Here is a 23477-nt window from a genome sequence, read left to right on the forward strand (position 1 = left end):
TATATCTTACAATAAATGTGAAACTAAAAAAAGGAAATAAAGTCGGGAATTTCAAACTGGGGGGGGGGGGGAACACCAAAATCATCCCAAGATTTCTCAAATCTGCTGGGGTTTGACCTCTGACCTCCTGTTGGAGGAAGTATTACATCAGAAAACTCTTTCAGAAACCCTGGAAGCGTGACCCCAGAGGAGACTGGTCCCTGCCCAGCGCCGCCACTCACAGCAACTGGTTTTTCAGCTGAAGTGATCCACGTGTTGTAAATAAATGTGTTTTTAGATTGTGACTGTTTCTTTCATTGATGCCGCAGAATGCGTTACTACTCTGCCCCCTACAGGCAGCTGAGGTAATGCAGAATGACTCATTGGATGGAATTCCCATATTCCCTTAATGGGAAATCAAAGTTTTACCAAACCACAAGCGTTAGAGCTAAAAATGAGTTTTATCTGTATATTTATTAAACTATTTGGTGAAATAGAAGACAATGCATCAGAACACTGATGTGGCCCACTGCTTGACATCGATGGGGCATTGTGGGTACTTCTGCAGGGCCTCAGTGATCTGGCTGTGGTCCAGCATGAGCCTCATGAGCTGGTACTCCCTCTGGGTTTTGGACGCCGCGCCGTCGACGGGTCGGATCAGCTCCAGCTGCTGCAGGTGTTCGAAGGCCTGAGGACGGAGGAGAGAGACTGAATCAAAGACTAATCCTTAAACGTTTCCGATCGGGACAAACGGCTCCAAACCTTCATGATGACAGGCTGCTCAAAGTTGTACATGGAGTGTGACCTCTTCAGGAATTTCTTAAACTCTGGAAGAAACAATATAAAGTCACGTCGCCGCCGTGGAGAAGGTGTGGCTTTGGATCTGCAGCGGCGTCCTACCGTTGTGAACCATCTGCAGGTTGAAGGGCTCGCCGTCGTAGATGGTGCTGAGATGTTTCATAGCGATGATCAAACACAGCTCCAAGATGGACAAACCTGAACAAAATAGGGAAATAAGAACGGATCCAAACCCTTCAGAGTAAAAATTCATCTGTTTTTACCATGTAGCATGTTAGCCGTAGCGTCTCCTAAACACAGCCTGCTGGCCTCCTGCAGGTCTGCAGGTTTGATGGCAGGTTTGGCCACAGAGACGCGACTCAGACACAGCATCTAGAAACAAAACGGTTCATATGAAAGCTGAACGAGGCGGGAGGAGCTGCGAGGTTTGTGATCGGTTGTACCAGCAGGACGTGCAGCGATCGGAAATCTTTGCTGTTGTTGAAGTGTCTCCGTAAGATCTCCTCCACGGATTTATCTTCGCTCAGAGCCTGGAGAACGAAAAAAAAACAGTAAAGATGCAGCGTGTTTCCTCCAGCTGGAGATGCATCCATCGGACCTGTGATTCACCTTAACGCTGGCGTTCCAGTCCTGAGCAAACTTCAGGTCGGGGAAGTCGTCCGGCAGGCTGAGCTGGGCTCCGACCCGCTGCTGGTACTGGGGGAACGTGGCGCCGCTCTGCAGGTGGATCTGACGGTGGGAGAATCGCGACTTCACCCTCTTCTCCAACAGCTCCAGGACGTCCTGCGCGGAAAGAAACCACTGTTAATGTGTTGTATAGTCATCTTCAATATGAACTTTATTGATAATCAGGGCGGAGACGCACCAGTCTGCAGGTGACGCCCACCACGGAGATGGGAGCCTGGGCAGACTGGGAGACGTCAAACAGGTTGTAGAGCAGCGTCTGGTTCTTGTGGTGGGCGAACAGGTCGAACTCGTCCAGGACGAACAGCACCGGCCGGCTGCTGCTGCGATCACCTGGTGGGAAACCAAAACATGTCATCTGAACCCCCCCCTAAAAAAACAACAACCAAAAACTCGTAATTTATTATTAGTGGCCTCACCTTTCTTCAGAGCCTCCAGCAAGAACACCAAATTCTCTGCAAAACTTCCCTGCAATAACGCAAAAAAAACAAAAAACGGTTTTGATCCGATTTATTCCATCATTTATGACATCGTTTATTTCCGTACACTCACAAACACTCTGTCGCCAACGACGTTCTCCAGATGGAGCTGCCGCGTTATTTCTTTTAGCGCTATTCTGTCGTCAGTCTGCAGGAGGCCTGTGGAGAACAAGGGGGAAATGTATCTGAGTATTTCATCCAAAACTACTCCATTACTCTGGATGAGGAGACCCGGGTCGTTACCATTGAGGTGAACCTGCAGCAGATTCTTCTGCACTTCTTTTTCCTCAAGCAGCTCTCTCAGCACACACTTCAGCAGCTGCAGACTCACCAACACACACCTCCCATCAGACACTAAAACCCCCAGGACGTGAAGCACTCATTCATCATCTTTTACCCATAAGTCTATTTTCTGGTTGCAGAGGCTCACCATCGTCTTTCCTGCTCCTCTGGGACCAACAATCAGCACGGAGTTGCTCTCCCCGTGGACGGCTGTCCGCCTCAGCAGCTCCAGGAGGTGTCTGGAAACACAATGTTTGGACTACAATACCCATGATGCTCCTCCAGTTGTCATTGCAGTAAAAAATGGATATTTATGTTCTTTTATAATGCTCTTCCCCCTGCTTTGGGTCAGTAAGCCCTTCAGCTGAAGCTCCAGGAGGCTCCAGACAGCAACACCTGGGATGCTGCTTTCGGTCACCCGGGAAACGGAGCTCCTCCGGCCCACAAACTGGGACAGCGCTGTCAGACGGGCGAGACTGAACTGGGTCACAGAAACACTCCCGCTGCAATTTCTTGTTAAACCCAAGGGTTTTATTTCTTTAACCCTGCTTGTACCATTATTTTTCTTTCTACAGCCCCTTCTTCTCCACAACAATGAAATGCAGTGATTAAATATGGAGGAAAAAAAACAAAACACTGATCTCAACACAGAGGAATAAGCCACTGATGAGCCTACTTGTGTTGAGCTTCCACTCCCTCTGGTTTAACAGGAAGCTTCTGACAGCAAATCCGCTCCCTTAAGATCTCCTGAAGCTGAAAATGAAGACAGATATGGACGTCACAGAGAACAGTAATAAAATGACACCGAATTCATCATCTGTGCGCTGTCAAGGGATTTAACATCTCTGTAGTTTGTGTCACACAAAATAACAACTAGAAACTGGGCCAAAAAAAACAACAACAACAAACGGAGGATTTTAAATCTCTTGAGTTGAAATATTTGGCATAAGACAATAAATACAAACCTTTGTGATGCATTCTCCTACCGGCAGATGAGCATCTTTCACCTTCCTCTTGCTCATGTTGCCGTGACAATAACCTGCATGGCATACAGTTCATTGGTTAGAACAGAATGGTGGCGTCTAGAATTAAAGTAAATACACAGTAAAAGCGAAATAAAATAACATCTTATGTTGTATTTGGGGAAATAAACTTGAGTTGAGACATTTAAATTGTTGCTGTTTGATTAAGTTAATGCAAACAGCAAATACATAGTTTAGGTGTTATCAGTAATATTAAATCCCAATTATTTTGCATTGTGACAAATGCTCCATATAGGGTTTGATAAATTCTAAAATTAATTCACACATATTTTAATAACATTTTATGGATTATTTTTATGCCGAATTATAGGGTAAATTGGATTTATTCAAAAATTATCCAACATGTGAAGTCAAGGTTTAGAAACATTTAGCATCGAACAGGAATGCTTTAATCACTAAGTTTATGAATGAGGTTTAGTATCGCTCTGACCCGGACTACTTAACTACGTGCTACATCCGCTAACTAGCATCACGCTAAGTCTCAGCGACGCAAAAACAGTTCGACTGGTTACTTAAGGTGAAACTAGTCTGACAAGTGATGAATATAACAAATATAACCAGGACACATACCAGAGGAACGAAGCAGCGACCAGGAAACGATCTCAACCTTCGCGGGAATACTGCTCTGACAGCTATGACGACTTCCGGCTTTGGTTGAGTTCCCGGCTCTGATTGGCTGAGAGTCAACACAGACCCAAACACAGCAGAGGGGCTTTGTTGGACATTACCCACGTTTGTTTTATTGCATACAGTATACTGTATCTAAAAGTTGTCAACAGGTTTAACTAAATTTGGTGCAGAAGCGGATCCGGATCAAAGAAGTATTCTGAGTTGTGTTCAGGTACAGATGCGGATTGTGGATCATTTAATTACACACTTCATTACTGTGTGCATTACTATCCACTCCTCTGTTTGTGATAGTAATTGTTGTTTCAAATAAAATGTATTCTTCTTCATAAACAAATAATTAATATTCAAACAACAACCAAATCTTAATTTTAGATAATTTGCGCTTTATGAATAATAATAATAATTGTTTGTTCCGTTCTTTTATTTTTATTTGGAGTGCATTCTATTGCTCTGAGTCACAATAGAAAAAGTAATTATTTGTAACTGTGTGTGTGTGTGTGTGTGTGTGTGTGTGTGTGTGTGTGTGTGTGTGTGTGTGTGTGTGTGTGTGTGTGTGTGTGTGTGTGTGTGTGTGTGTGTGTGTGTTTGGCCTGCTTCACAACATTCATTCATTCACATTAATGATGACGCTCTGGAGATACTTTAATGTTTCCTTTGGCGTTTGGTTGACTGATGAAAAAAGCCTCAGTAAGCCAGTGGAAACCTCACAAATCATCTCTCTGTCACCGCTCACGTTTATCCTGTCACATTATTCTAAAATACAGCTCTCCATTCTCACATTGAGCTCTGTGTTTGCCCTTAAAAATACATGAAGCGATCCTTTTACAGCAGCCATACAACAAATTCATTTAACGTCTCCTCGGGTTTGACCTTCAGACAAAATTCAAAACCAAGCTGCATCTTATTTTCACTTCAGATGGCTGAACTATTTCTTATTTTTTTCAGTTTGCCTGACCTTTATTTATCCATGGGATATTTATGTTGTTTGTTGTTGCATTTTTTTCTGCCCTGTGCTTTTGCTTTTTAGATATTTTACCATAATTATAAAAAGTCTTTTGTGTCCTTCTTTTAATTAATATCAGTGTAGTATTGATCTCGTATACTATTTATCTTATTAAAACATCATAATTCCGAGAAAAAATTAAAGGTGTTTCATCCTTTCTATGATTATAAATTTGAATTAAATGTGGTTAGCACATTATTAAATAAATTAAATATTCTACAACCATTGCATAAACATTTAGAATCCTCACTAATTTAAGAAATTATATTAAATATTCCTAAATATTTTTCATTATTATCATAACAAACCGGTGATAATATCACTGTAAGTAATTACGTGTAAACCGACTACCTGAAACTTGGTGGATCCATTGAACTCTGTACTAGACAGATGGATCTATGATTGTTTTTTTTTACCTTACAGAACTCTGACATTTCTGTGATGTATCTGCTTTCTTGGAAACTTGATGATCACTGAAGTTAAATAAAATCAGGCTTTTGTCAGGCCTTATCAGAATTATATGCTCCTCTGGGTGCCCTTCCAGTGTCATCATCTCATACAAAAAAATTCTAAAACATTTGATGTGCATGGGAGTGTAGCCAGGTAAATGGAGGATTTTTTTAATTTCATTCAGTCACAAGATTAAACCAAGTCAAATAAGAAATACCTAATCCATTTCCATTTAGAACACCTGAAAGGACCCCGGGCCCTTTTGTGGGAACCAGTAAACTCCACTACGTCCTGTCTCGAGTCCCCCCTCCCATATACTGACTCTGTCCATTTTAAAAAAAATTATTTTACCTCGACTTTCTTTTTCGCAGAGCTTCCCAGCTCCTGAACTCTGGAGGTGCATCACCTTTCTCATCTGCTGGATACTCTGGACGCGCATGCGCAGTACGGCTCTCCATCATTTCCAATATCCCAGTGTAGGAGAACCAGCAGAGGCAGAGAACTAATGGGTAGGCTTCTTATTCTTATTTTTCTTATTCCATAACGGTTCTGTTGCACGCTTATTTCACTGTTTCAGTGCCGGTATGAATTATCCGGGAGGCCCGGGTCGGAGCGGACTGTTTACTGCTAGATTTGACGCAGACAGAGACGTTAGTGCCTGAAAAGCGTCCCCCTCTTCTTCTTCGCACTCTGCAAACGCAACGGGCTTACAGTTAGCATGCTAGGCTAACCCGTGCTAACTCTGCTAACTCGGCCTGGCGCTGGCCTCGCCTGGCTCGAAACCAAACGCGGGCCTAATTGCTTTTTACTTCGGCAATTTGAAATCGGAATGTGAGCTGCGTTTGCTCAATGTGCGTGAGCCCGGTCACGACTAGCCATTTAAATTCTGAAACGGTTATTAGCGTGGGACGAGCTCGCCCTCTTATTCATTTTCGTTACAACAAGCTAGTTGGCTAGCTAGCTAGCCAGCTAGCTAACGGTAGCCAGACAGCTGACGCTCGCTATGCTAACCCCCAGCTAGTGTCCACTAGTGAGGGCTGATTCCGCTTGTTGACACGGTCACTTCCAACGCCGAGGCCCACGGACGATGGAGCCGGAGCTCCTCGTTTCCCCGCGTCTTAAAATCAACGCTAAGCAACCTCTTAGCGACAGACATTGGCGGCTAAACCGTTAATAAATCAACACTTGGCATAGTTGATCAGCAGTCTGGCTAATGTTCACCTAGCTGCTTTGCCATTATCTGACGTTGAGCCACTGTGGTTGCTTTGGTGATGAACCCAAGCGTCTGTCAGGATGTCCAGTTTGAGGAAAAGGTCTTGTCATCCAGCTAGGTTCTTCTAGCTGTCAACTTTGAAGGCTGCTGCAGGACAATGTGGCTAATTTACAGCTAGCCGTAGCCATGGGGTTACACCAGGAGTTAAATGCTAGGTAGGGAATTAACAGACCAGATGCTAAAGCAGAGGTTCAGACAGAGGACACCAGGACCCACTACTCTACCATCTGGATGTGGCACAGATTCTATCCTAAATGTTTTCCTTTAGCATACCCAGGAGTATACTGTATGAACAAACAGTGTGTGACATGCACAAGTAACTTCCATTGGTTGTCTTTGACAACATCTGACAGAACAGAGTGGGTAAAAACACACACTTTCGGCTTTATTCAGTCAGTGTAACATGCAAAATTATATTTAAAAACCATGTATCACATGCATGTAGTCTTCTTTAAAAGAATATGTTATCAGTAGATGTGTCTGCAGATTAATGATGGTGTTGTTGTTCCAGAAATATTGAAATCATGACAAAAATCATTTGACAAAAATGATTTGATTTCATGTAGTTTATGCACCCTAGTTCGTGAGATTTTCCAGAGATTATTAACAGGATCAGCTGAGCAGGAATACATGAAGAGAGAATTATTTCTCTCCCCAGGTAGCCTCTCAAAGTTCTGATTTCACCTCATTCTAAATTTGACCGGTGTCTTTAAAAAGAGTATTTAAAAAACTATTTAAGTATAAATAGTTTATCTTCACTGTTATGCTTGTTAAATTTAAAGATGGAATAAACTCGCTGTCAATGTGAAAAACCTGCTCTGACTTTCATGTTTCTTCTTGTGTGGTTAAGCAATGATTTCATTTATTTTATGTCATTATGCTTATCCAAACAAACAGTCTTTTCATGAATGTAATTTCATGATTTATTGACACAGTAAATCCAGGAATAAACAGGAACACTGCCACATGTTCCTCAGGGAAATGACAGGCCCTGTTGACTTAAAATAATTTTAGTGATGTGATGTTGTTTATCTGCACCTTTAGGGTTAGGGTAGCTGTGGTTTGTAATGTGAATATTTCTGAACAAACGTCAACATAAAAGCAGAACAGTGTGTTTTCTTCAGTGAAGAATAAAGGCTTCTGGTCTGTGCAGGTGAACTGATGCTGCCATCCAAACGCCGGATGCTTTTGCTCTGTGTTTTAAGCTCGTGATCTGCACCATGAGTCAGAGGTGAAGTTATCCGGCTGCTGCAAGTTTGTTTACTTGTTGTGGTTGGAATGAGTCAAGACAATTAGGATTATAATGAGTTTGGATTGGATAGACCTTCAGCAGAATATTGCAAACTTCAAAATGTGAACCGCTTAAAAGAATAAATTCAGCATACGTCCTCATGGTTGTTGTTTGTCAGGTGAAGTTTTGTTAGTCCCTCAAACATTTCTGAAGCTATAAAGATGGAAAACAACCTAAAACCATGAAGTGATTTGGTGCATCCTGCATGGCATAACTCTGCAGAAGATATTAAAACTCTCAATTGATTTTGAAAAGTTCTTATTGCAGAGCTAGCACTGTTAGCTCCTAGGTTACGGCCCAAATAAAGTGTAAAAAATGTTTTTCATTATGGTTTGGAGACTTGGATTGCACCATATCATCTACACTGAATGAATTTGCATGTTTTAAACCCATCTTTGTTTGGATGAATTGTGCAATATGAAATAAAATGCAAACAAGCTACTTTGTTTGATTATAGTCTTTTAAGTCTGGAAACTGAAACAGAACATTTCATTTAAAAAGCTGCCATCCTTAATGGATTGCTAACTCAGTTACTCAACCTTTGGCTTTGGCTCCACTTGTCATTTTGATGTAATTTCTAATCACAGACATTTTTTTCTTTCATTCTGAGACGACATTCCTGTGACTGTTTTTCTTATGTCCGCATTATTTATTTTGAGTCCATTCCAAACAGTTCATATGACATGTGCAGCTGGCCTGAGTCCAAACTTCTGTCACATGCAAATAATAGATACGTCTAATGTTATGCTGGGGTGGAAAATGGAATTTCTAATAGGTCAGATTTACCTTCCCAGGTGACACACAGTGTGTCACTATCAGTTAAATCCCAGTCAGTGTCGTCTGTGTTGGTCTCAGGGTTTCTGACCGTACGTTGCAGGTCCTTCACAAGAGGATCAATAAAGTGTTCCTTATTCTGAATTTCACTTGATGTTATCTCTGAGGGACCTCTGTTCCCTCAACTTTATTTCTGACACTTTATATTTTGGATGCTTCAGATATATATCCAGGCTTTAAAGCTAGGTCATCATTCATTAATACCTAGCTGGAAAAGACGGCATCATAAAATATCTGTATTAAGACATGTCATCTGTAGGAAGAGTCAAATTCACTGTGCTATTTGCTCGTATTTGCCCTTTCTCTCCGACGGGTTCTTGTTGTGAAGATTAAATAAAAAAAGCCCAAAAAGTGTCATATGAGTGGAGAGCCAGCAGTAAAAGGTTACAGATTGGATATCCCTGTCCCCGATTAGAAAATCGATGAAAGTTTAGATTTATGCTTTCACATTAGTAAGGTGGCAGATTTAGGAAGCCTTGCTATAAGCAAAAAATCCGAACATTTGGCGCAATAATCCAGTCTGTGTCCTTCTCATCTCTTATTCCAGCTGAGACAGAAAACCAGATAGAAGCAGAAAAGAAGGAGTTCAAACAATCATCAGAGCCAGAGACATCCTAGGTCATGCTGTAGTAAAATAGAAAAAAAAGAAGAAGCTTTTTTCCTCACAGGTGATCACAGCAGGAAGAATTATATTATCTATGTTACCTCAGCATTTTCCAAACATGGGCTTCTGGGAAATGAGATTTTAATGATGTGTGTTTTTTTTTCTCACACTGCACACCTCTCCTGAGATGAGGTGCGACTGTTGCTGCCGTGTATTTCCAGATAAACAGCATACGTTTTATGCGCTGCCTGGTTTTTACTGTTCTGAGGGTGGCGCTGCCCTCCTCACCTCACATCCTCTGTGCTGTTGTCAGCGGGCAGCTATGAGTCAGCAGCATCAGCCTCACCTGGATCTCCATCACTCACATACTGGATTTTATCTCTAGATTCCAGCTGGAGTTGTTACTAATATTTAAATTCCTCTCTCGGAGAATCGCTCCCCGTTCTGACACAGTTAAAAAAAAACAAAAAACGGTTGGAACAAGTTTCATTTTCAACCTGCAGTATTTGGACCGTGACATGAAAAAAGCTGAATGAATTGATCAGGTTTGGCTGTAAAGAAGTCCAGGTTCTCTCCTTCTGCTGAACTGGAAATATTACACCGATGATGTCCCAGTAGGAATGCAGAAATGCTAGCCAGTTCAGCATCAATAGTGTTAACATTGAACAGGACAGTGGAAGTAATTGGTTGTCAATGAAATCACTCGTGCGTGTCTTTTATTCTCAGTGCATTATGAACTTGTGGATTTAACTCGTGAGTTCATTTGCCCTCTCCCTCTGTTCTGACCACACAGGAACCATGGGAATACCATTACCCAACTGTGTTTGGGAACCAATATGTTGAACACACTCCAGCTGTCCACCTGAGGGGCTGTACCCTATAGGTCAGAGATTAAAGTCAAGATTTTCCCCTTGAAAGCGTCGCTCAAACCCAATCCTAACTTGTCTTCTTCAACCGGCATCTTCCCGAGTCGGATGGCTCCGATTGACGAGATGCAGTAATGGAGGTCCACTCATCATTCAGCGCCGTAGCCATGAAGCAGCTCAAAGGGTGGGGTCTGCTGTGAGCTCGCCTCACCCTACCCGCCCGACCACCCTCCCGTCGGCTCCGCCTGAGAGCAACGTCCACGTTTCCGACACAGTCCTGCGGCGTCGCCCACCTCCACCACCCTCCACCTCCTCCTGCACCACGGCTTTGGAAGACGGAACATGACGGCGCGTTGCGAAGACACTTGTTGATGTATGATAGAAATACCTCTTGAGGTGTCGAGCGTAAAACCGGTGGAGCAATGAATGGCGGAAAGGACTGTGAGGCGGGAGATGAGAGGCAGGCCGTCCCTGTCCAGGTCCCCATTGGCTGGCAGCGCAAGGCAGAGCACAGTGGGGGGGTCGTGTACGTAAGGTGAGTCAGTTCCTCAAAACATGCTTTAAACGTGTTTGACAGGAAGTAAATCCATCCAGATGACAATGGATAGACACCCTCCTCGGTCGCTGCAGTGGCTCATGGTTAATTGCAGTGGCTCATGGTTAATTGCATAATTGTTAGATTGATGCTGCAGCAGGTGAGCAGAGACCTGTTGCCTTCTGTGTGTGGAGTCCTCCCATCTTCTGCTGGAGTTTAGCTGCCGTGTATTTGGAATCTTAACAGCTGTAAAATCTGTTTTGGGAGGCTGTGGTAAAGTGACAATAAGATGCAAAACAGGAAAACAGTTTAGAAGGAAAAAAAGATGCCACATTCTCCTCGATTCTGAGCCTGACTGGAGGATTTCATTCATGAGAGCAGGGATTCCCACTAATGAGTGGGATTGTTTACCGGTCAACTAGAAGTTGGTGTTCCTCACCACCATGTGAATTTGTAAGCCACAATGAAGTAAAGCAGTTGGCTGGCGTCAGGTTTATTTTGGGTGTTGGAAAGAATCCTGTGTGCTTCTGCGGCTGTGGCCTGATACCGTCACCGTACACTTCCATGTGCTCCTGTTCTTCTACGCTGGAAGCTGCGTTTGCTTCAGGGATGTGCATCTGTCCGTCCTGACATCCCCTGATGATTCAACCACAGGTTGCATTGTCTCAGATGTCGGTGTATGTAAGGGCTGGACCGGTTTGAAAAACAACCAGAAGCTGGAGGCGTTTGTCGGATTTCACCCTTTTTCTTTTTTTTCCCCTCTCTATCCTTCTCATTTGAAATTGGTCAAAACCCTTCTCCTTCCTCACGGTCACTTTTTCAATCATAGGTTTTATTTCATATGGATGGAAGAATTCCTCTGTGGTTCTGCACTGTGGAGTGGGAGGATTTTGCTATTTGATTTCATATTTGCAGTCCTGTAAATCCTGCAGCATCGCCTGATTTCAACGAGCTGCTAACCCACCGAAAAGAATCCCTTGGTTGTGGAACATTTATGTGGGCAAAGGTTCTCTCTTCTTCATCCAAGTCAGGAATAAATTCTGGATACCTCCACATAAAAATATTAGTATGAATGCAATATGTTATTTTTCAGCATTCCGGTCTAAAAATAGCGAGCGATGTGCAGAAACTAATAAGTGCAGCAGCATAAAGCAGGATGTATTTGTGCTGTGGAGCCTCACCAGTTGAAATGGCACCTCTAATGTTGTTTTCCGTGTGCAGCCCCAGTGGTTCGTTGCTGTCCAGCTTGGAGCAGGTGAAGACCTACCTGCTGACAGATGGAACCTGCAAATGTGGCCTGGAGTGCCCACTCATCCTCCACAAGGTAATTATTTTGTCCTGATTCATTTAAAACGCAGCAGTCGGGCAACAGACAAACAGCTGCCTCTTAGCTGGACTCCAGAACATTGAAGCTCATCACAAAAAAAAACCGCTGTTGTTCAAAAGCACAGACAGATTGATTAAAACCTGTTGGTCAGGTGGTTGAGTTTTTAACCACGAGCTGGACACATCAGATGCTCTAGGAGGTAAAAAATTCCACGCTTCACCTTGCAGGTCGTCTGGACAGGTATTTTTGAGAAATTCATAGCGTTGACAGTCTGTCCGCTTCAGACAAATTAAGGGATCTTTAAATTAAATGCCATTCAGTTCTTTGTTCCATTTGGTAGCTGCTTATGAGAAACGGTGTGTGTGTGTGTGTGTGTGTGGTACGGATTGTGATGTTTTAATCCAGAGCTGATGATCAGATATGAGTCGTGTCCCGTCTTCCAGATCAGACAAATGGCTTGTTTGACATCCGTTCCTGAAGCTTGGAGGGAGGGAAAGGAAAGGTGAAGGAACGGAGAGAAATTCAACATGTGTGAGGGGGGAGTGGTGTCACATGTGTTCGTGTTAGTGTTGGCTTTCTGTATATTAAGTCTGGTTTTTTTGCTCTTTGCATTCTGCATCTCTTTTTTGTGCACTAATCCTGTTTTATGTGCCTTCAATTGCCCCTTTGGGGACAAATACATTTTTTTGAATTGAAAGGAAAACATGCTTCTGACAATTTGATGTTTTTGTTGCTGTTCGGTTCTAAAAAGGCAGCAATTCCATTTTTCCTCCCACAAAATGAGTAAAGTGTTGGAAAAAACGTACCGTCGGTTGCTGCTGTCTGTTCGTGGGGGGTGGGCCCGACCGAATGCTCAGCATGTATGAAGTGATTTAGGAGCCATCTTCAAACGTGGGGTGTTGGGAGGTGTCCGCTGTATCACATCACATGTTGTAATCTGAGTGATTATCCCTCTGGAAGCTAAATCTGTCCCCAACGCCACGTCTGTCAGGCCAGTCCATTGACAGTCTGATGGCGTTCAGTCTGGGGAAAATGTTGACTTCTCTGCTCTATTATTTATGTCTCAATAAAGACGATGTAAACAACCCAAACCCAAAACATTCTCCTCTGACCGCTTCTCCACATTTCCTTTAAATTGTCTTTTTTAGACAGAAAATGATTAGAGCACTGCGGGTTGATGCGGTGACTGTTGTGACCCTGCTTCTTTTGTGTCTGAGACTTTGTTCTTAACTGCTCTGAGACATATAGTGTCTATGAAATTTCCAATTATTTGGGAAGTGTATTGCTTATGTTGAACTGCTAGCATGAACTATTGACAGGGTGTCTTGAATCAAGCATTGTGCTTTTCAAGTTGTGAATGAGAGGAGTTTAAAGTTTATATTCACGAAAGTGTCAGATTTGTTCTCTCTCACTCGTTCCGTCAGTACAAGTAAACAGTGATTGTTCGAGGTTAAGTTGTGTCTTCTCACATCACCGTTCTTTCTATTCATCCTCAGGTGTTTAACTTCGACCCCGGGGCAGCTGTCAAGCAACGGACGGCGGAGGACGTGAAAGCAGATGAAGACGTCACCAAACTCTGCATTCACAAGAGGAAGCTTCTGGCTGTGGCCACACTGCACAAGAGCATGGAGAGGCACCCGCCTCTGACACTGACCAGTCCAGGTGGAGGTACGACTTTACCCCACATATCATTGGCTGTCCTGCCCTGGCGCTCATTTAGTTTCAACTCAAATTTGCTGTGTTTGGTTTCAAGGTACATCATCTGCGGTCGCTGCGCATCCAGTGACTCAACGAGCAATAAGGACTAAACTTCACGATGGCCTGCCCAATGCTGTCAGCACAGACTGCAAAAACCCGTTCAAGATGATGATGGCTGCTGGACAACAGCAGCAGCAGAGGTTGTATCCAGCCCAGGATCTAGGTGGAACCCAACAGCTGGAGCTTTACTCTGGGTACCCCAGGCCACAGAGGCTGGGCGGTGGGGAGCTGGGGCCAAAATCCCCTTATCGAGTCGGTTACGGAGGCATGCTGAGTCCACCTCCCTCCAGTGCTAAGCTGTACAGAGATGGCTCACAGTCGCCCAGTGCAGACACTTTAGGCAGCCCTGAAGGCTTTCCAAGGACCAATCCTTGTGGGTTTCCAGGAGCTGGCAGTCCTGGCTCCGCCTCTATCCATGGGAACACGAGGACACCTCTTTCCCCACCTAATGTAATGCTCCACGGTCCGCTTCCGGGCCAGTCATCCTGCACCATGACAGGGAGGACTAGTACGCCCCTCTCCCCTACGGCCACTGCCAAAAGCCCAGTCATGAACATGAACATGCCTCGGGGGAACTTTCCTCCCGGTATGGAAATGCCCCGTGCAGCTTTTCACCATAAAACACAGCCCCCTGTGCATCCTGTCCCGCCTCCATCCATACCGCCATCCTGTGCCCTGCAGAAGAGGCAGTTGACCTCTGAAAAAGACCCCTTAGGAATCCTTGACCCCATCCCCAACAAGCCCATCAGCCAGCTGCCCACCAACACCCCAAACCCCTCCAACTTCCAACCCAACATCCACTCTCAGGTACCAATGATGAATGTAAACATACCCCCACCCGCCATCGTACCATTGCCAAGCAACTTACCTTTACCCACAGTGAAGCCCGGTCCCGTGGGGCACGGCGGCCACGTTCAAAGGACTCAACAGGGTGGTCCGGCTTCTTCCATGTCCCCTTCCCCTGTCACTTCCCCTGTCCACATCGCCGGACCTACCCACGGGAGAATGGAGGCGTCTCCTCATCGCTCGCGCTCCTCCTCCACTTCCTCTGACCACGGGAGCTTTGCGATGCCATCAGGCCACCAGGCCCCATGTGGTACCATGAAGGCCCCTCCCCGTTCCCCAAGGTCGGCGATGGGGTCTCCCAAGCCAGCCATGCCCTCGAGCCCCTCAACCAACAAAACTGACCCCCTCCACCAATACAAAGACTCCCAGCTGCTGCCCGGAATGGGAAACTCCATCGGCACCCAGCAGCATAGCAGCCCAATGTACTCTCCCACCTCTTCCTCATCATCGTCATCTTCTTTGGCAGCCCCCAGCACTTCCCAGAAGGGTCACCCAGGACTTCTGGGGATGCCCCTCAATCAGCTCCTCAACCAACAGAACGCCGCTTCCTTCCCTGCCAGCAGCCTCTTGTCAGCTGCAGCCAAAGCACAGCTAGCGAATCAAAACAAAGTCAGCGCTGCCGGCAACAGCACTGCCAGCACGGCCGGGGGCGGCGGCGGGATCGCAGGCATGGGGGCAGGTGGAGGGGGCAACGGAGGAGGTGTGGGCCACCCAGGCTCCATGAGTGGCCCTCGAGGCATGGAAGGACACAGCACTTTAAACCCAATGCTCCCACCAAACTCCACCATGCTGCTCAACACTACTGAGGGCCAGAGTGGCCGGGCGGCCCTGAGGGACAAGCTCATGGCCCAGCAGAGGGACCCCATGCGCAAACGGAGGCAGTCGTCAGGTGGCGCCGCCGCGAACCACGACGGAGGTAACAACATGGTTTACAACATGCTGAGCAAACGAGGCATGGGTGGGCCCCACATGGCGGGGCCCAGTGCCACCGAGCAGCTCCGGAAAGTGGGCCGATTGGGAAACCTTCCTCCGAACACGTCCATGGCCCAGCTGCTCCAGTCCATGAGCTGCCAGAGCTCCCACAACCTGGCCGGGAGCAGCCATCGTCCGGGTCTTAGCCCCGGCCCGGGGCCCGGTCCCCAAGGAGCCGCGCAGCTTCATTACAGCGACAATACAGGTATGGTTCCTGGTGGCCCTCAGCAGAGCCTTCTAGTGCAGCAGAGGCTGCGGGGCCCAGGAGACCCCATGCAGCAGTGCCAGAACATGGACACCTCCGGGGGCCACCTCGTCTCTCGTCCAGGCCAGTTTCCCGACATCATGGCCCAAATGCAGGCATCCTCCATGGGTAACTGCGGACCTCTGGGGCCGGGAGGCGGCCCCGTAGGTCCTGATGGCATGCCAATGGTTTGCCCTAACCCCAACCCCCCACCGCTGTCCCATCCTGGTCCCCACCCCGCGCAGCAGAGCCTCCATCACGGTATGGGGAGGACTAACATGGTGGTGATGTCACACGGAGGAGCCGACGGAGGCTGTACGCAGACCCTCTCTGAGAAAGGTGAGATCATCACTCCAATACACACAGATGGGTGTGAGAGGGAGGCGGGGCTAAGAGTCCACCCGTACAGACGTCCAATCAAGCTTTGAGAGGGGCGTGGTTTAACCTGTAGTAGGTGGACTGGGCGGAGTTGATTACCTTTTCCATTATATTCAGCAGGATTAGTCTAAAACTGAACGGGTTTTTTATATTTTAAGGCTTTTGATTTTGGATTAAAATTAACAACCTTTTTTTTTTTTATTTGGGGAACTTTAATCATTGTTCCTGTATTTTTTTGGACATCTTTGTGATCATTAAATCTGATGGTTGATACCAACCGACTGTCCAACCGGACCCCTCTCTCTGGTTGGATGACGCCGAATCCTGGTCCTTGATTGTGACGAGCTGGTGTTTGGATGAAGGTGGCTCTGAACTGAGACTAGAGGATGTCGGTGACGGAGCCCAGACAGTCGGGCTCCTCCAGCGTCTGAGATAATGAGTCGGCTCCTTCATCCGTTGAAGCTCGGCTAATTGTCAGTCAGCCAGTGCTCCTCTTTTGTTTTATTTGTATGCTAGCATCCGTCACTCGCGTAAGAAGATGGAAATGTGATGTGGATCATGCTTTAAGGGAAGCACCCCTGATAGGGTGCTCAGCGAGCTGGTCGCTATAGTAACGATAGACCCTGAATAGAGACCAGAGTGAAGCCTTTAATGAGGGTTTAGGCCTGTGAGTGTGTGCACGTCTGTGACGGCTTGTGTATTACAGTATGTGCTGTTGTGTTTGCGTGTGTGTGTGTGTGCGCGCGTGTGTGTGTGTGTGTGTGTATTTGTGTGTGTGTGAATGACTGTGCTTTTTCTGTTTGTGTCGCTTTTGAAAGCTTTGAAAAGGCCCCGGATCATTTTGCTGTCCTGCTGCTGCAGGACTGTACGATGGGTTTTATGTATTCATGGTGCATCTCCGAGGCCCCCCCCCCCCGGTGGGGTCGGTGATGGAGATGTCTCCCGTGATGTGCTGCAGGACCCCCCCGGTCGTACCACCAGCTGTCCTCCTGATACTTTACATTTCTCTGACATCGTCATTGAGGTTCAGGTGGCTGCCGATCGGGAGGTGGGCAGCCTCTGAGGTTCGTCTCCGGCTCTGTAAGGGTGGCAGGAAGGCAATCATTTGTGATCGGCGATGGCACCCCAGCGTCGTTTTTGTCTTTCCTGTTGTGATTTATCTCCCAGTGTTGGACTGATTGGGGTGTAAACAGATTATTAACACAAGATAAATACTTTTTTAACATTTGCAGCCCAAATAACGTGAGTGAATTGTTCGCCTTTAGCAGCATCTGCAGTCAGAATACTTATATAGATAGATCTCTGTGACGACCGGAGAGTGGCGACACATGTTCTACTGTACTTTGAGCTAATTTGGATGATGTGTTATAGATCTAAGAGCGCTGAAAGCTCTTTGAGGGTGCCTTCTTAGCATCAGCCTCTAACCATCTGTTTCTAGACAGCCAGCAAGGCCCCCCCCCCTCCACAAAATACCCCAAAGTTCATTGTATACCCCCCAGGCCTCCTCCAGCCCAGCTGACTGCCCCCCATCCCCCAGCCGGCTAAAATCACACCACCCGACCCGTCGTAGCGCCCCCCTCCCTCCTCATCCACCCACCCAACTCCCCCAACAAGCTTCCTGGCAGTGGACAGCACCACCAATCATCACTCGGTTCCTATGGTAACCTCCCCCGGCAACAGCCGTCACTATATCATAGCAGCAGCAGAGGATGTGGGGAGAGGACGGGGGGAGGGGGTCTGGCCGAGTCGCAGTTCACGGTGTTGGAGAGAGAGAGAGAGAGGAGAAGAAAGAAAAGGGGGGGAGAAAAAAAATGGAGAACACACACAGCTGCCCTTCAGCGACGCGGCATCGCACCAGCTGCTCCAGTCGACCACTCATCCTCACACACACACACACACACACACACACACACACACACACACACCCAGCAGCGCTCGGCCTCGCAGACTCTCTGCCCCGGCTTTGTCTGCGCGGCGCCGCCGCCGGGCTCCATTCACGCCCACATCTGTGGCCTTTTCTCTGGCGTTTCGTCCTCCGCGAACGCGTCTGCCCTACGCCGGGTGTTTGGCAACACGTCCGTTCGGCGCCGTGGATTGTTCATGTGCGACTTCCGGTGCAATCGTGAGGTTTCTGGCGTCCCCGTCTGCTGGTAAACGGAACAATTAGAGGGGTGTGAAGCACAAAGGCAGTGAAACAGAGACTTTATGACTCATTTTTATCAAACTGGTGTCTTGAACATGTGACACAAGCTGATCAGGTGACGAAGGCATCGTTCTGACCCTCCCCTCTGGATGGCGTTGCAGGAAACCCCTCGTCTCTCGGATGCGGGATGGGCCTGCAGCAACACGTCGGTGCCGGCGGAGGTCAGATGTACCAGCAGCAGGTCCACCAGAGCATGCAGCAGGGGGTCGGCCCCCACCCGGCCTACCAGGTGCAGCAGCACTTCTCCGACAACCCGCCCTACACAGACGGAGGCGGCGGCGGCGCTCCCCCCCCCGGCTCCATGTCCTGCCTGTACCAGAACTACCAGGTATGTGGAGTCCGGTCGGTTCCGTCGTTTCGGGACGTCTCTGTGGTGTCGTGACCTTTCCTCTATGTCCGCAGCAGGGGATGATGTCGCACCAACAGTTCGGGGAGGGGCAGCAGCCCCAGAGTGATGGTCTTCCAGCCGGCTCCGACAGGGGCCCCGGTGGGGGTCCAGAGTCTGTGGATGCCATTTACAGAGCTGTGGTGGACGCCGCCAGCAAAGGCATGCACGTGACCATCACCACCACGGTGAGCGGGACCACCCAGGCCAGCCCAGTGCCTGCCCTCAGCGCCATGAGTGCCTTCACCGCCTCCATCGGGGAGCCCGTCAGCCTCCCCAAAGCGGTGAACCCCGTCCTGCACAGGCACCCGGAAGGGGAGGGGCTGTCCCAGCAAGCCAGGCAGAGGCAGGTGAGGCTGGGGCGGGGTCAGAGGAACCTGGATCCGGGGAAGAGCACACCGGACGGCCACGAGGCCGGCGACTACTTCCGCTCCCCCGGCCGCGGGACTCCCAGGGGTCCGTGGGACGGGGAGACGCAGCACGCCGGAGGCTTCGACGCCCACAGCAACAACAGCTCCTGGGGAGGCGAGGAGTTTCTGGAGTGCTCGACTCAAGTGAGGAGCAGTCCTTGCATGGAGCGACCCGCCAGCTTGGCCCCCGCCCCGCCTTGTCCCACCGAGGGGTCCAACGACCACGGGCTGGCCATGGCCCACGACAAGGGCTTCCTGGACGACGGCTACGGCTTCAACAACTGCAGTCGGACTCCGGCCGGCTACAAGGACCGCCTGGAGCAAAAGGCGGAGCGCTGCGCCCACATCAACGGCGCCACCCCCCACTTCAACACCCGGGGTTACGGAGAAGTCCTGGGGCCCCCCCGGCAGGAGCTGACAGGGGACGACCAGTCGCCCAGCTCCTCCACCAGCCTGGAGGGGCCGCTGGCGTCAGCCAAAGACTACAGCCACTACAACGGCCACTTCAACGGGATGGTGCCCAGCCCCTCGGACACCAAGAGCCTGAGCAGCGAGGAGGACCTGCGGCAGCCGGACTCGCCCTCCTCCGACCTGCTCCACTACCGCTCCCGGACCTTCAACATGGGGGAGCTGGTGTGGGGCCAGCTCAAAGGCTTCCCGCCCTGGCCCGCGAAGCTGGCCGGGGACGAACAAATGCACAGCGCCGCCATGCAGCTGCGCGACCCGGCCAAGGTGAGAAACGATTTCATAACAGAAGAGGCGACAATTCTATTTTTCTTTTCTTTTTTTGGGGGGGGGGGGTGGGGGGTGAGAAAATGTGCTGGTGCCCCCAAACACTGAGTGTCGCTTCTGTTTCCTGCAGGTAGAGCCAGAGAAGCTAAAAACACTAACCCACGACCTAGAGGCACTAGACCGCGCCGCCAAAAGAGGCCTAAAGTAAGTAGACGAGACACGCTACCGAAGCTGATTCCTCCCCCCGATGTGGGGGATCGATGGAGCAGGTGATTGATTATCGTGTGATGTCGTCCCACAGACCGGGCAAACTGAATAATCATTTGGAAGCTGCTATCCACGAGGCCATGAGCGAGCTGGACAAGATGTCGGCCACAGTGAGTATCCGAGCTTCTCCTCCACATCACCAAGCCATGCTTTTCACGTCTATCCTCACCCAGACGTCTCCCCCTCTGTGTGTGTGCGCTTCAGATCCCGTCCAGGGATCGTCAGGTGAAGCTCCCCAAGCCTAAGAGGAGGAAGATATCCAGATAACATTGAATGTGTCGGCCCAAGAACGTCGTCAAAGCCTTCGGAGTCCTGGTCCGTTCGGCCTTGACGCGGTCTGAGCTCTCTCCACAGGTGCTACATGGACTCTGAGTGGTACACCCCTGTTTCCATGATATCAACTTGACTTACTGACTGACTACAGAAGGTGCTGGAACTTCCAATCGCCCTACAGTTTTACCTGTAGAGGGGGGAAAAAAAGAACAGTTGAGGAAAACGTCAGAAATGGTTGCAATTTGTCTACAGCTCACTGAATTAACTATTTTTTTCTAGTATAAGACGGTAAAAACAAACAAAAAAAAAAGCTACAAGCATTACCTTACATATTTAAGAAAAATAGACAGTCCAAATATTTCTGATACATTTTCAATATGTATATAGATAATCCTGAAATTTCATGCTATTAAGAATTGTATGTAAATATTGTACAATGTCATGTACAAGCATACCTAATGCACATTTTATCTTTTATTGTACAAACAAAGCAGAAGTGAACCAATGTGTTGGTTTCTATTCAGAAGTGTGGCTGTGACGGCCTCATGCATAGGATAAATAAGAATACAACCTAAAGCTTTTATATGACGAACTGTAAGTCGTGCTCTTTACGTTTTAATTTAAAGGGAACAGTAGGCGCCAGCGTTGAGTTCACTCACCCCCCACCACTGAAAGTGTTCATTTGTATTGAAAAAAGAAAAACCAGAATGAACTTTACCAGCAGAAAGTGTTCAAACGTTCTGATCCGGCTTCCTCTGCTCCGTCAGCAGAGATGGAGGGAAAGTCCAACCTGGTGTTGATGCCGCGTAAACCTGATTGGCTTGTCATGTGGACGGGCCAATCAGGATGGAATCAACTCCAAACACCTCAAGTCCAAACATCCCATCACCTTTTTTTTTCTTTTTTTTTTTTTACAGCTGCATTGCATTCTGGTCCATTTCTTCCTATGAAATATCATAGTTGAAACTCAGCACAATTTGATTACAACTAAACCATTATAGAGCTGGAAACTCCAGAGCAAGTGAGGCAGACCCTGAACGCATCGCCAGGTGTTTCTAGGGTGGACTTTCCTTCGGCTGCAGCCGAGTCACAGGAGTTCAGTCTTCGATCGTGTTCTTGTTGTGGAGCTCTTGTAAAGTGGGTTTTCACGACTAGTCCTTCTGGCCTCAGCGATAGCTTTAGGTAGCGTCACGTCTAGATGATCACGAGGAACACTAACGCGCAGTCCAAGCATTTCTTTTTTTTTCTTCGGGGCCTTGTGTTTTTGTTGTTGTTTTTTTTACTTATTGATGTAAATTATTTATGTACAGTGCTCCATATTTATTTTAAGCTTTACAAATATACTAGATGGCAATAATACTACCAGGAGTTGAGAACTCAAGCCTTATATGTGTATATGTATGTTTGTTTTTAACACTTGATAGATCATATATTCGTCACAGATGTGATGTTCCCTTTTATTTAAGCGTCACAGGTCAGACTTGGTCGTCATGAAGCGTCTCTGCCGACGGCGTCACGCCACATTAACACTACTAGCTGCCATCACTTGGTTTGTCTTGGACTCAGCAGTCAGGGGTGGAGCACACACACACACACACACACACACACACACACAACAACCTGCAGAATCATCAAGTGCAATATTGCAAACCGACGGCAAAGATCAGCCTCTCTGTCAAATTCAATCTGCATTTCTAGCTAACAAGTGAGAGAGAAAGAGATTCTTTCTCAGCCAGTAAAACTCTAAGAAACGACTGGCCTCAAAAAGCAACCTGAGAATTACACTTAACTTTACAGCAGCAGGTTGTGTTTTCTATTAGGACACAACAGTTTTCTCATTTCTACCTACCACGGGACAAATGGAGGGCATTTTGATGACGTGCTGAATTGTTTGCAGCCTTCAGAATTATCAGTATTGAGAGGTTGAATCATTTTTAATGTCAAATGTCTGCTTCAAAGCGTGAAAAAAAAAAAAACGTTAGGTCGTTTGACAAATTTCAATTTTTTTTTTCAGGGTGCACATTTAACAACCTCATGGTTGAGTTTGTACTGTAATCCATGGCGTGGAAATCCTGCCATTTTCAAAAATGTGACGTTCTGTCTGGAGAACACGAGTTCTTTCGGTAAAGTTCATTCTGCTTCTTACCCGTTCTTTTGTGCAATGACATGCAGGAACCCAGCCTCACGCGGGGAACCCATGTGTATGGATCTGTTTCATGTTCTTTGTGATCAAGAGTTTTGAGATGGTCTGTGCTCTCTCTTCTTCCTCGTCCCATTTGTGTGCGTGTTGAAGTTTGAGTGATTTTTTTTATTTTCTCTTTTCTCTTACTCTCGTTGTCAGTATTTTATTTTACAACTTGTAATTAAGTATATATTTCCCCACTAATATATACTTAACAGAAAATAGACATGCGTGAAGTATGATGTGCACTTGATTGCTCTGTTTATTTTTCTTTTTGCATTACTGTGGGCTAGGGATAGTTTGTTCCATTATTTTGAGATTGTTTGGACTTTTTTTAAAAGTTTGATGTAAGCAGCAGTTTTTTGTAAATATTGTGAAACATTACAGGTCATGCAGTGATGTAACATTTTGAATAATGTTGCACAGATGTTTAAGATATTAAAAACATGGTCACTCTTACTTGAACAATCAGCTGTGCGATGTGTATTTATGTTCCACGTTCCCTCAACAGTTTATTCTACATTTAAGGACCGCTTCACTCAGTTAACAATTAACCAACACCCAATTAATGAATCGATCCATGTAGAACCACAGTTTCTTGTTGCACACTGCCCTCTAGCGGAATAACAGCAGAATGTTCCCAAGGGAATAAGGAAAATTAAGGGAAGTCATTATGAACTGGTGGCTGGAAATAAGTTAATTTTATTTATAAAGTAAAGTATATAAAATACTTATAAATGTTTTAATGC

At 47.0% G+C, this 23477-nt stretch overlaps 2 protein-coding genes across 6 annotated transcripts; one reads left to right on the forward strand and one right to left on the reverse strand.

Annotated features, from left to right (window-relative positions):
* Positions 1–443: 443 nt before the first annotated feature.
* On the reverse strand, positions 444–5840 carry orc4 (origin recognition complex, subunit 4). 4 transcript variants are annotated; one of them, XM_068308999.1, is made up of 15 exons: positions 5700–5840; positions 3836–3941; positions 3188–3261; positions 2899–2975; positions 2371–2461; positions 2184–2259; positions 2014–2099; positions 1881–1929; positions 1643–1794; positions 1387–1560; positions 1221–1307; positions 1041–1149; positions 880–975; positions 742–806; positions 444–667 (listed from the first exon to the last, which is right to left on the reverse strand). In XM_068308999.1, the coding sequence occupies exons 3-15, from the start codon at positions 3242–3244 to the stop codon at positions 488–490; spliced, it is 1299 nt and encodes a 432-aa protein (XP_068165100.1). In that variant the 5' UTR covers positions 3245–3261; positions 3836–3941; positions 5700–5840; the 3' UTR covers positions 444–487. The 4 variants fall into 4 exon arrangements, with proteins under 4 accessions (XP_068165100.1, XP_068165101.1, XP_068165103.1 ...); XM_068309000.1 differs by lacking the exon at positions 5700–5840 and having other exon boundaries at positions 3836–3947; XM_068309002.1 differs by lacking the exons at positions 3836–3941; positions 5700–5840 and having other exon boundaries at positions 2184–2294; positions 2371–2703; positions 3188–3231.
* mbd5 (methyl-CpG binding domain protein 5) lies at positions 5821–23196 on the forward strand. 2 transcript variants are annotated; one of them, XM_068308997.1, is made up of 10 exons: positions 5821–5857; positions 10144–10751; positions 11973–12075; positions 13575–13746; positions 13832–16237; positions 18581–18807; positions 18885–20006; positions 20137–20210; positions 20308–20383; positions 20478–23196. In XM_068308997.1, exons 2-10 carry the CDS (start codon positions 10639–10641, stop codon positions 20538–20540), a joined length of 4356 nt encoding a protein of 1451 aa, XP_068165098.1. In that variant the 5' UTR covers positions 5821–5857; positions 10144–10638; the 3' UTR covers positions 20541–23196. The 2 variants fall into 2 exon arrangements, with proteins under 2 accessions (XP_068165098.1, XP_068165097.1); XM_068308996.1 differs by having other exon boundaries at positions 5822–5857; positions 18882–20006.
* The last annotated feature ends 281 nt before the right edge of the window (positions 23197–23477 follow it).

This window comes from Antennarius striatus, chromosome 24, assembly GCF_040054535.1.
Source record: "Antennarius striatus isolate MH-2024 chromosome 24, ASM4005453v1, whole genome shotgun sequence".
NCBI lineage: Eukaryota > Metazoa > Chordata > Actinopteri > Lophiiformes > Antennariidae > Antennarius > Antennarius striatus.